This window comes from Pimephales promelas, chromosome 12 (assembly GCF_988280905.1).
Source record: "Pimephales promelas chromosome 12, fPimPro1.hap1.1, whole genome shotgun sequence".
Taxonomy (NCBI): domain Eukaryota; kingdom Metazoa; phylum Chordata; class Actinopteri; order Cypriniformes; family Leuciscidae; genus Pimephales; species Pimephales promelas.
Window position 1 is genome coordinate 35,751,979 of NC_142780.1, and position 13,537 is coordinate 35,765,515.

General features: G+C 37.9%; 1 protein-coding gene and 1 long non-coding RNA gene across 4 annotated transcripts in view; one reads left to right on the forward strand and one right to left on the reverse strand.

The window, feature by feature from the left end:
• Positions 1-5,941, reverse strand: part of ext1a (exostosin glycosyltransferase 1a) — a 64,236-nt gene extending 58,295 nt beyond the window's left edge. For both annotated transcript variants that reach the window (XR_016145830.1, XM_039688846.2), the window contains exon 1: positions 4,390-5,941. Coding sequence is in view for 1 of the 2 variants with exons in the window: in XM_039688846.2 (XP_039544780.2) it covers positions 4,390-5,303 (914 nt within the window). In the remaining variant the exon portion in view is untranslated. The remainder of the gene's footprint in view (positions 1-4,389) is intronic.
• Positions 1-13,537, forward strand: part of LOC148977080 (uncharacterized) — a 301,169-nt gene that overhangs the window by 144,641 nt on the left and 142,991 nt on the right. The window lies entirely within an intron of this gene.

Sequence of the window (13,537 nt, forward strand, 5' to 3'; positions counted from 1 at the left end):
GATGATGCAATTACTTAACGGAAAACACCAAAGTGTGGAATGTTGGTGATGTCAAATGACAAAATAGCCATATAAAAATTCACAGTAAAAAATTATATGATCAATACGTTACGACAGCATATGTTTCAACTTTTTTTCATAAGTTAAGCTTCAACTTATTTTTTAAGTCAATTTATTGTAATTTAAGTTTAAATAACTTGTACTTAATCGTTGTGGCTATGCCCCTGCTTCATTGGCACATACATGTTGGAACTGTCCCCACATCACTCTGTATTGGTCTAAAATAATTGATACTTTGTCAACAATTTTTACAGTTAGACTCCCATCAGATCCAGTATTTAGTGTTGTACCTACAGATATACATTTGAGCAGATCTCAAATTAACGTAATGTGTTTTGTGATGTTGCTAGCCAGACGTCTAATTTTACTAAACTGGAAAAATAAGGCTCCTCCTACTCATCAAAACCTTCTTAGAGACGTAATGCAATATTTACAGTTGGAAAAAATTAAATATTTTTTTAGGAAAAAAGAACAAACATTTTACTTAATTTGGCGACCTGCCTTTTATTAGTTATTACAATAAGTAAATGTGGACAGCCCTCCTGCTCCTAATACCTGATTCGATATATTTTTATCTGTTGCTTCAAATGTGTGCACTATGCAGGTTTTTTTTTTTTTTTTACATTCATACATATATAAATTTAAATATTTTATAAATAATATAAATATTTTATAAAATAAAATAATTGGAAAATGTAAAAAAAATAAAAAATAAAATAACTTGTACTTAAAAATGTAAGTCAGCAACTGTTTTTTACATTGTGCATGGTTGAGTACACAGTGCGTGACTATAGTTTTAAACTAGTGCATCTGGATTTCAAACATGGCTCAAATTCTGAAAGCACAGCTATAGGAGTAACTTGAGTATGGCTGACATAATCAACACAAGCACATGGTTCCCTCCGCATAAAAAACTCACAGTTCTAGGTTACCACAAAAAAACACATGGAGAAACTAGAAAGGCTTCCACGACTGCTCTTGCACCCAAAAGCAAAACACATGGCATGTGGGTAATACTGAACGAACTGCTGAATAAAGCAAACCTGTTACACAGATCGTATTGACGGATGCCATGCTGCGACTGTATTAAGACTTTATAAGCAATAAGACTTTATTTTTTTTATAATATTAAGACTTTATATGCAATAAGCATGTTTCCATCCAAACTTACTTATGCACCACATTTAAGCATTTGTGAATAAAAGTGAGTTGTGAGTTTAATTCCCTCGACTTCGAGAGTCAAAACAGTCACTTTATATCACTATATCATATGTTATAAATAAAAAACTCAACATTGTGAATCTCAGTATGTTTCTGTGTGAGTTACGATGTGTGCTGTTCTGCTCGTTTGTTTTGATCTCTCACGGAGACCGGCGAGTCTCAACAGCGCTGACAGAAACACATTATCATTATCAATCGCCGTTTGTGCAATAAAATCAGAATCATTCTCGCGATTCGATGCTTCTCTAGTTATTTGACGGACATTGACTGGAGAAATTTTAGCGGTAAATGTGACCAGAAACATTTAATCTGAATTTAAGATATTGTAAGAGTTTTTAAGGCCACCCTGACAGCTGTGCTTCTGTAGGGTTATTAACTGTGTGAGTGGCATGTGAGCATCTCCTGAAGTCCCCCAGAACAGCCTGTCGATGGGCGGGATGACAGTGAGGTCGCGAGGGGTCGTGAGAGGTCGCGAGGGGTCGCGAGGGACACAGGCATTGGTGGGGTCTGGGAACGGCTGTTTAAACACAGAGAGAGCTGCTTTCCCCGACTGGCACCAGTGAACATTGTTCCCACTAATCCTTCAGAGCCGCCCGTCCCTGTCTCACCGGGACAAAACACACAGCAGGGAACCGGGGCCCGAGGCACCAACACACACACACAGATCACGGTGTGATCAAGTTTGACTTCTTAACACCTGCCATCATAACCATTAAGGAAGAGATTGCATAACAATGTTTATTGCAATCCTAATTCTGAACAAGAATACACTACTAATACTGTCAAAAACTAGGAAAGATGCATTTATTTGATCAGAAATACAGTAAATCAGTGAAATACTTTTAGTAAAATACAAATCAGCATTTTGGAATGATTTCTGGAGGAGCGTGTGACACTGAAGACTGCTTGTTTACGCATAAACATCTTAAAAGATAATTCCAACTTTTTAATCGCACAACTGTGAAATCTCACAATTCTGACTTTATTTCTCAGAATTGCATGATATAAACTCACAATTCTGACTTTATTTCTTAGAATTGCATGATATAAACTCACAATTCGGACTTTATTTCTCAGAATTGCATGATATAAACTCACAATTCTGACTTTATTTCTCAGAATTGCATGATATAAACTCACAATTCTGACTTTATTTCTCAGAATTGCATGATATAAACTCACAATTCTGACTTTATTTCTCAGAATTGCATGATATAAACTCACAGTTCTGACTTTATTTCTCAGAATTGCATGATATAAACTCACAATTCTGACTTTATTTCTCAGAATTGCATGATATAAACTCACAATTCTGACTTTATTTCTCAGAATTGCATGATATAAACTCACAATTCTGACTTTATTTCTTCGAATTGCATGATATAAACTCACAATTCTGACTTTATTTCTCAGAATTGCATGATATAAACTCACAAGTCTGACTTTATAACATGCAATTGCGGGTTTAATTCTCGTAATTCTGACATCTTTCCTCAGAATTGTAAGATATAAACATGCAATTGCAAGTTATAAAGTCCAACTCTGGAATAAATGACTTTTTTCCTCAGAATTGTGACTTTACTTTATATCAAGCAATTCTGACTTTATATCTCCCAATTGCGTGTTATAAAGTTATAAATATGCTTTTCTGAAAAATAAAGTCCGCATTGCGAGATGTATACTTGCAATTGTGAGAAAAAAAAGACAAAATTGTGTGATAAAAATGTTTTTATTTTTTATTCTGTTGCGGAAACGAGCTTCTGTAGAAGACTAGAGTAATGATGCTGAAAATGCATCTTTGATCCCAAGAATAAATTACACATTATTGTATATTCACATAAAAACAGCTGATTTACATTGTAATAATCTTTCAAAATTTTACTGTATTTTTATCAAAAAAAAAAAAAAAACAGCCATGTTAAGCAGGAGAGACTTCTTTCAAAAACACCATAAAACCAAACTTTTCAATCAGTATATCCAGATAGCATGGGTGGTTATTATATTATGTCATGCACATTGAAAGCTTTTGCTTCCTACGGGCTGCACATCTTAATGCATTAAAGCCATTTCATGTGCACTTCAATTCGAAATGATATGTTATAATGATAAGCATCAGCTTAGGGTTTAAAAAAAATCACTGTATTAGAAAAATAGAAAAATTGTTTTTGATAATCATTTGAAACAAGCTCAACATGAATGATGCAAAACTGTAGATACTGTATATAACAACATTCATTTGTTTTTGGTAACACTTTCTAATCACACATGTTCATTAAAATAACACATTTAGTTTTGATTATTTGACAAAATGCTTTAAAGTCAATGCAAACACATCAGAAAAGTTAACTTCTTGATATTTTTTTCCCATCTAAATCAACGATTATAACACATTTTTAAGTGTTTAAAATCTTCACTTTGAACAATATAAATAAGAAAGACTTTACAATAAGGTTGCATCTGTTAATATTATAGTTTGAAAGCATTTTTTAAATCAACATTTAATAAAACAAAAAATTAAAAGTTAATAGACCCGAGTTAGCATGAACTAACAATGAACAGTTGTATTTCATTAGCTAATATTAACAAATAATACTGTAACTAATGTATTACTCATTGTTAATGTTAGTTACTGCATTAACTATTGTAAAGTGTTGTTTCATCACTACAAGTCTAAAACAAATTGCTTTAAAAATGCAAAAATCTTTCATTTAACATAAAAGACACTTGCTTTGATATTTTAATCTATTGCAATGGCATTAATATATTCATTTTGCATTGGCAAATGCTTTTTGGGGCCACTGTACATTAGCATAACATAATAAGGATGTATTTAGTTAAAATTGTTATAAAGTGTCGCTTTATGGGAGCTTATTGTAAAGTGTTACCAATGCATCTATTGTTTCATCACTACAAATCTAAAACAAAATGCTTTAAAAATGCAAAAATCTTTAAATTTAACATAAAAGACACTTGCTTTAATATTTGATATCTATTGCAATGACATTACCACATTCATTTTGCATAAGCCGATGCTTTTTGGGGCCACATGATCTAATAGCTTAATATAATAAGGATGCATTAGTTAAAAAGCGCCACCGTTTCTCTTACCTGTCATATTCAGCATTGTCCTTGTCGCAGCGAGCGTCTTTATGTTTCTGCCAGTCTTTGCCATGTTTGCATGTGGTGAGCAGAACCACATCTTCAGCATTATGGACGTGGTAGAGAGCATTCCTGGTGTCAGATCCAATCCCAGTCAGATAGCGCTTGCCTTTAAAAACCAGCATGTATTTCCTAAACGGAGGGATGGTGTTGTACTTCAAAAAGCCTCGTTCTCCTCCAGTGCGAGGGTGATCTTTGGAGAACAACGGGATGGAGATGTCAAACCTGGGTCTGAAGTTCTCGGTGCTGATGCTGGCTTTGGCCAACATGGCTTGTCCGATATCAAACCCCAGATCCTCCGTGTAATCCGGCCATGTGCCCGAATACAGGTTGAAGATCAGGTGGTTGCGCCCGTTATTCCACAGGTTCAGGTTCTGGATCTTGGTTTTGAGGTTGTGAACGTACTGAGGAGAAAGCTGGTCTCGGTCCAGGGTGTCGAGGTTCAGAACGAAGAGACAAGCCTGTCCCGGGTCCGAAGTGAAGAACCTGGACCCTTCGATGGAGGACAAGATGTTCTGGTAGCTCTCAGACATCTTCTCACCTTTCTGTTGAGGGTAGACGTAGACTTTGAAGCCGTTCTTCTTGCACAGGGAGAAGTCGAAGCACGAGTCCATTCTGCACTTGTGAGACGCAGGGTTGTCATCTCTTCTGTGTCTCGGAGAAGTTCGGACATTGTAGTCTTCGGCTTGGGTCTGATCCCAGGGAATAAAAGCTCGGAGAGGATCTGAGAAGGAAGGCCAGTGTGGATGAGGATCATCCCGCTGATTTGGACTCCTTCTGGAAGATGGTCCCTGCAGGTAAAAGAGGAGAATGAGACACACACCTGCAGAGGACAGAATTAAATAGCGTTTTTTGGCCTGCATGTGTCCTTAGGTCCAGATGGAGCGGTTTGCTGATGAATCTGGAGGTTTTAACTCTTGCTGGACAGCATCTTCTTCCACAGACCTGCAGGGATTTGATGCTCTCGACTTCCACCTTGTGATTCCGATCCCAAATCCAGAGCATGTGGGCGACTTGACCTGAACCCCTTGTTATGGATCTAGCTCTCTCCTTTCCAGTGCCTGGTTCGCGTTAGACAGCATCTAAACTACTGTCTGATGACACCTGACCTGCTCCGGGTCCACGAGAATCATCAGAAAGTACTTTCAGAGACGTGTTCTCGACATCCAGGCTCGGGGAATCAGAGAACTTCGCCAGTGACGGGTCTCACGTGATGTGTGTGGGTCAGAAAGATCCTGTCACAAACTTCCCGGCCGGATAAATCCCCACAAATCCGTGTGTTCTCACATATTTTACGGCTGGAATAAATCCCCCTTTGGAATCGAGCGGTTGTTGTTTTGAAAACATCACAAACGCGTTTTTCTATTCCGTGTTACGCTCATTCAAAGCGCTTCCGACGCTTGCCGACGATACAATGTAACATTCCAGCGCTTTAATCCGAAGCGTCCAGTTGCGATTGTTACATAGTAGCATTCCAATCCCCTCAAGACTCCCGGTGACGTCACGCGCCTCCATCACGCACCGCGCGCTGTGATTGGCTCGCGTCACATCCGCTCGAGCCGACACTCCTGTACTGTAACCCGTTCATGACCACAGCCGAACTGTGTCTTACAGCAACAACTAGGCTACACATCACCGCAAAAAGTGGCATGTGTGTGTTTTAACAACAAATGTAGCCAAAAACTTTTATGTTTGGCACAGTTTGATATTAAAAGAGCTGTTTATTAATTACAACATTAAACAATGCATTAAAATAATTAACAACATAAATATTTGGGTACTTACCAAATACTTACCAAGTAAGCTTGTTAGATTTCAGATTATAAAAATAGATGTACTGTTCAAAATTAATACAATTTAGACACTTTTTTTTTGCTTGTCCAACGTTAGAATATGTTTAGGCTCAATTTTGATCAATTCGTAAAACAAAAGTAAATCATTCTGAAATTTCAAAGATGTATTTATCTTTGTGAATGTTTTCAGTGGCATAGGCTAACTCTCACGGGGACAAAAAATATCCACTGAAAGCATAATAAGTTCTATAAAGTGGACACATATTTTACTAAAAACTTGACTGAAACATGAAAACCAAAAACATTTATACGTGCCACAGTTTGATAGGAAAAGAGCTGTTTTTTTATTGACAACATTATAACAATTTATTACAACAATTATGGCAAAATTAATTTTTGGGTGCACTACCCCTTTAAATGTGATTTTTTTTTTTTTTTTTTTTTTTTTTTTTGCAAGGGTGAATTAAGCTGTATTTTGATTAATATTTCTTTTAAAAGCAGTATTCCATATTTGGATAAAAAGGATCAATTTCAACAGATATAATTACAATAGCCATGTTGAATAGTTGACACTGATTTTTTTGAGGTGAAGTAAATACTACAGAAAAAAGTCATTTATACATAAAAAAGTTAGTTCAGGCAAGAATTTAAAAAAAAATGGTAAATTCTATATTAGCCCTCAATTCAAGCGTGTAGAAGTTAAAGTAAACATAAACATACAAAATTAGGTAAAAAATACTCAACTGAAACTGATGTTCCCATCATGCACTGGGCCTTGATTAATTAATTAGGCTGGTTTTTCACTGTTTCCCAGCTATTTCATCATTACTTGTGTTGTTAGGATTAGTAACATGCCATTTTGTGACTTTTGGATTCAGTTTCTACTCAAAATGAGACATTCATACACAAAAACGATTCATGAAATGTTACCAGGGTTGTGTATCATCCCAGTATTGAGCCCTCTGCATTCACATGATGCCAAACATGTAGATGGTGTCTCACACAATATCTAATATATTAAAATAAAGCATCTACTTTAAAACTGTGGTTTAATTCAAAGAAGCTATACAATTCGAGGTGAAATGAATGGCAAAGGAAACTTCAATGAAATAGATACCAGAGACAATTTATATTGTACATTTCCTGAAGAAAATGTGAAGTGGTGCAGTGGCAAAACTCTCTGTGTTGTACATTACGAACCAACAACCACGTCTGTACGGTGTTTTTGTGCTGAGATATGACTTATACATGTGTTTGTATGGTTACTAGGGCGTTGCTAGGATGTTCTGGGTGGTTGCTAAGGTGTTTTGAGTTGTTGCTAGGGTATTTTGGGGGGTTGCTATGGTGTTTGAGTGGTTGCTATGGAGTTTTTACATAGTTCATAAAATGTTTAGTGTGCATTTAAGGACTTTGATAGTATGGTGCTCAACCTTTCCAAGTTAAATTTTGTCATTTTCTTTGTTAATTTCACCTAATTTAGTTAAGTAGAGTTTACTTGGAAATTTTGCTTAAAAATATGTGTGCAAAAACGTTTTTCACAGTGGATTTTTTGGAGGAAACAAGGCTTTCTAAATGAACATGATTAACTGTGTGAGTTGAGTCGTCGGTCCAGCTGCGGGGTCTGAGACGGCCTGAGACGGGAGGTATTTAAAGCACATTCCTCAGAGGTTGTGGAGCCGTGTCAGGATTCGGGTTCTGCTCCGGGCCGCTGATCAAAGCCCAGATCCTTCTCCTCTCCTTTCTGCACGGCATTCCTTCCATACGCTCACTCTTTCCTCGGGAGATCATATTGCAATATCACATTTTTATTATTTTTATGTGTGAATGTGTGTGACTTCCACAGATTTGTTTTCTTTGCTGATTATTTTTGTATTTAAGTTAAAACGTGTTAAAAGGTGTGCTGATGACATGTTTAATGTAGTGCTGGGCAGCGATAAATTGCATCCAAAATAAAAGTTTGTGTTTACATTATATGCCTTGCTCTGATTGGCTGTAGCTCGTGACATCACGTGAGGTTGAGTCATGCAACAGCTCTGGATATCTAAAGATATCTTTAACTTAAAACAGTAACCTGGTTGCCTTAACATTTTTAAGTTCATTAAACTGGAAAAAGTGAGTTAATACAATGAAGGAGATTAATTTAACCATCAGAAACTGAAAATTATATGTTATCTGAACTAAATAAATTATTTAAGTTGATTTGACAAAAGAAAAAATGTTGTGATTACTACACTGTAAAAAAATATTGTTGGTTTAACTTAAAAAAGTAAGTAACCTGGTTGCCTTAAAATTTTAAGTTGATTGAACTGGAAAAAGTGAGTTAATACAATGAAGGAGATTAATTTAACCATCAGAAACTCAAAATAATAAGTTATCTCAACTAAATAAATTATTATAAAGTTGATTTGACAAAAGAAAATATGTTGTGATGACAAATCTTGAAAATATTTTTTACAGTGCATGCTAGATATTTTTCTGGGCTCAGTGACGCGTCTGCAAGCGTCTTTTGAGGCTCAGATTGGCGAGTGTTCATTGCCCGCTAATCCCCCGTGATTTGACTTGTCGATTTGCAAATCAGGCTTAAAATCATGTAGTGTGAACTAGGCTTTACGCGTTTAGTCTATGTCACGGCATTGTGACATCGCCACCTACTGGCCTGCCAGCAGAACACAGTGTTTCTAGCCATTTTCGTGGATCCATGTGAACGGGGATCGTTTTGACAACGTCGTCGACTGTATGCAAAAATTGCAAAAACGTTTCCTTTTTAGTACATCGTTGCTGTGCAAACGTTCCCTAAGGTGGGTTCACACACAACGCTGTTAGAACGAGAGACGCAGGTCAGTGCACGAAAAAAAGTGGCTGCGTTTTCAATAAGTTAAACTTGTTTTAACTAACGCAAAGTTTCTCAGGGGAACGCAAAACGTTTTGCAAGCGCAAGTTTTGCATGTTTCCTCCTTCTCATATTTTTGTCCCTTTAGGGGTGTAGCATTGTTTTTAAAAAGTTGAAAATAATTAAAGCACAGCATTTTTAGAACGCTATTTCATGAGCTTGTACGCTTAAAAAAAGACGCGAGATGCAACGTCTCTCTAGCCAGTGTTTATATAGAAAAACAATGGAAAAATGATTTGGAGTTTAATGGAAAACGCATTCTGTGCATGTGAACGGCCCAAATTAAAGGAGTAGTCCACTTTTAAAAAAAACTTTTGTTCATAATTTCCTCACCCCCATGTCATCCAAGATGTCCACGTCTTTCTTTCTTCAGTCGAAAAGAAAATAAGGTTTTTGATGAAAACATTCCAAGATTTTCTCCATATAATGGACTTCAATGGGGTCCAAACGGTTCAAGGTCCAAATGAGAGTTTCAGTGCAGCTTCAAAGGGCTTTAAACGATTCCAGAAGATGAATAAGGGTCTTATCTAGACTAGGATCCTTCGAGTCATGACTCGAAAAAAGATTCGTTCATTTTAATGAACGAGTTCGAACAGGAGAGTCACGAACGCGCATCACAGAACAGAGTAATTTGTGCTTTTGTGCTTATAAAACTTAAACTTTTTTTATCTATTTTTTCAATGAGCGATCGTTTCGCTTGATAAGACCCTTATTCATCGTCTGGTGTCGTTTAAAGCCCTTTGAACAGTTTGCACAAACTGTCTTTTGGACCTTGAACCGTTTGGACCCCATTGAAGTCCATTATATGGAGAAAAATCCTGCAGGTTTTCATCAAAAACCTTAATTTCTTTTCGACTGAAGAAAGAAAGACATGGATATCTTGGAAGGCATGGGGGTGAGTAAATTAAGTGAACTACAATTCTTGGTTAGAAAAGTTGAGAAATAAGACTTTATGCACATACAAGGAAGACAACGAAACTATGTAACTAATTCTTAGATAGCCACACATTATATGATGACAAACCTATTATATAGCTAAATTATATCTCTGCTATCAATAAACTACAAGAAAGAAAGTCTTGCACAATCACACTTGGGATGCTTTTTTCATGGTTTTCCCTGCGAGGAATATTAGCAGTAATTTCCTTTAGTAATCTGTGGACCATAAAAAATGAGTTCATGTCATGTTTATCTTCATTCCTAGTGCTCTGATCTCCAGCAGATGTGTGTGATTGGGAAACATACGGATCATTGTTGACATGTTGCTGAAGGTCTGATAATATCTGGAGGAACACAGCTGACTACTACTCCATCAAATACTCTTTGACTCACAGTATTATTAATCATGCAACAAATGAGCCAGAACAAAAACAAGTGTCAGAGTTAACGATGGTTGCCATGATTCAATATGAGTGAGTAAACATTACCTCATATTCTTCACCTGAGCGAACGTTTTTCGCTGTGCATTAATGTGCGTTTGGCATTCATGTTGCTAATGATGTGCTATAAACAGCATGCATATTTATTGCCTATTTTATGTTATTTTACCTTGAACGTTCACTGAGCTCACTGCAATTCATTCTGGGATGCATATGATGCTTTAAAATGCCGTTTACATCAACTCACTGAGCTTTGGCAACAGGACAAGAGGGAAATATACATCAACAATGAAGAAAATGGTTCGTGAAAGTATACAGATATGTATGGAGTGATGAAGAGTTTGCATTGACGTTCCAACTGCTTGACAACGAGACAAATCTGATGTGAAAATTTGGCAAAACACAAAACAGTACGCTTGAGTTGAAGTCCATATCCAGCGGTTGTTTAACCAGGGATGTTTATATTGCCGCTTGTCATTCGTTCTCAACCGAACCTTCAGTCTATTGCGAAAGAGCATTACATGGTGCAATGAGCACATCAAAACACAGAAACCAGATACATTTAACAGTCCGGCCTATATGAATGACTACACAAGACAAGCAATACGAACAGGTGTAAAGACAACGTGTCTTTGTGTTATAATCCTCTGAGATCTAGATCTTTCCGTCGATAAAATCTGTGGCAGATTCATTTCGTCAGTACGGAGGTTTAATCTGACTGTCAAAGGCATGTTAATACCAGCTTCCCTCGTTGCGTACATGCAGAACAGCATCATATCAACAGAAGGCTTCGTCTAATCTCTGTGTGTGCTGTTTGGGGAATGAACAGGCTGACACACGTATGACTGACTCCATCGGATAGCATCTGACTTTAGAGTCGGGTGAAAAACTGTCAAGAAACTATTTTGGAGTTCAATGAACTTCAATAGGCCTTATTCAGAATCAGAGCAGCGCCATGACAGGTATGAAAGTGAGGCTGTGAGGGATTAGTCTCAGCCTCAGACGTCACGCCCACGGAACGTTGGCTAAACGTCTGATGCATATGGTACACTTAACTGGAAACACTTCAGGAATGTCGAAGTCGTCATCTGATTGGTTGAATTTTATCGGATTTCCGGGGGGCGTCAGTGTCGCGTTTATTTTCGGTCCGCCGGGAAACAAAGCGCAGATGTGTGATTGCGGAAGAAAAACTGTTGTGTTTATATGAGTGGCCTATGTGAGTGACAATGAGCATTTCTCAAGATCAGCTAAACGTAGTTGTATGTCCCCTCCAATCTATTATGGAAGATCAAGTGAAGTACTTAATTGCGAAGGGTATATCAGCTGCGTTTGTGGACAAACATGAAACAGACGCTGACATCGCAGCTGGCCGATTCAGTATTCATATATAGGTCGCGCACACTGGATTATAAGGCACATAAGATACTGCAGAGTCAAACGTTTGACTGGGTTTGCGTTATGCATCCACTAGATGTGCTAAAGGCTAAAGGGAATGTAGCGAGTGCGCGGCGCCGGAGGTGAGGCGTTTATTTAGTAGGCGTGAGCGCACTGGGGCGGGGACGTAACTTACATTCGTGTGACAAAGCGGACATAAGATGGACATGAGCGAGTTCGTGGGTGAATTTAATAACACGGAGCGTTGTTAGCGCCTCCGGTGACTGCTGACTGACTTGTTGCACACCGGTCTGTTGTTGTGGGTACATTTCCACGCCCCGAAACATGACGCTGAACGAAACGAACTGTAATTGGTTGTTTGACATGTCGGTCTAACGGCCTTATGGGCGGGCCTTGACCAAAGAAAGCTGCTATGAATTCCAGACCTTCAGCCGTCAGTCTGAAGGTCTGGCTACGCGAGACTAGTGAGGGATAGACTTACTGTGTTTCCAATGGCATCCGCTGTAAAAAGCTGAATAAAGCTCCTAGATTACTTACAATTTTCCACAGCTTTTTGTCAACTGACATTTCTTTGAAAGATATTTTTCCAGTGTTTCATGAGCAGAACAATCCGAAAACACATGAAATAACAGTACAGCCCATTGAAGAGATGCAAGTCACAGCCACGCTTTCATTCTCATTGAAAATCAAAGATGGCACTGCCGTGAATAAGGCTAGGTGACTTCAGATGTACTCTTTTGTAATAGTTCATAGATATATTTCTAAGGCCTGAAAAACCTGTTGCACTTGCACTTGTTGCAGATTTTATTATTTAGAAAATAAGTAGTTAGCAATAGGCCTTTATTTTGCACACTATTATTTCCACGACGCTCGTGCCATCGCGCGACTCTGTTGCTCTTTGAAGAAAGTTTGTGTTCGTCATCAACAAAGAAAGGAGGAACAAATGTCTGCAAACTGGAGTGAAGCAGAGACCAGGAGCTCCTCACCATCCGTGCTGAAGCGGAGACTGAAGAGATCGTTCACCAGCCTTGTGTGGGTATGCGCGTGTACATGTTTTATCATCCTGACGTCACGTGCCTCTCCGCGATATTTAAGGGTTGTTTGTGAACGCACTCACAGATCCCGGCAAATTACTGGCAGTGTGAATGAACCGAAATCAAACAATCCTGGGACAAATGCCGGGTCACATTATCCGTGTATTTTCTGGAATCTCTGTGTGTGAAAGGGGCTTTACTAGGTCCCCAACCCGGCGTCGTTACGACGTCACTCTGTAGGCCGAAACGCGGAAGTGAGTTAGCATTTTAGCACTACGGTTCCCTCGCTCTGAAGCCTATGGGTTTTTGCTAAATCGCCTGAAATAAGGTCTGTGGTGAACAAAGCCTCTAAATATTTTCACGTTTTGATCTATGACACAGAACACACCGTTATAACCTGCTGGTTTTTTAAACTTTATTGTGTCTGATTGTGTTTTTTAAAATCTTTATATAGGCTTCAAAATTTATAGCCAACATTTTGGATTAACTTGTAAAGATTAGACAAAACGTGTAAGGGTCACATCTCTTTGTTAAACACAGATCTTATTTTTTTGCGATTTTCCAAAAGTCTATGGGGAAAATGCATGGTTTTCGACTGAGGGAACC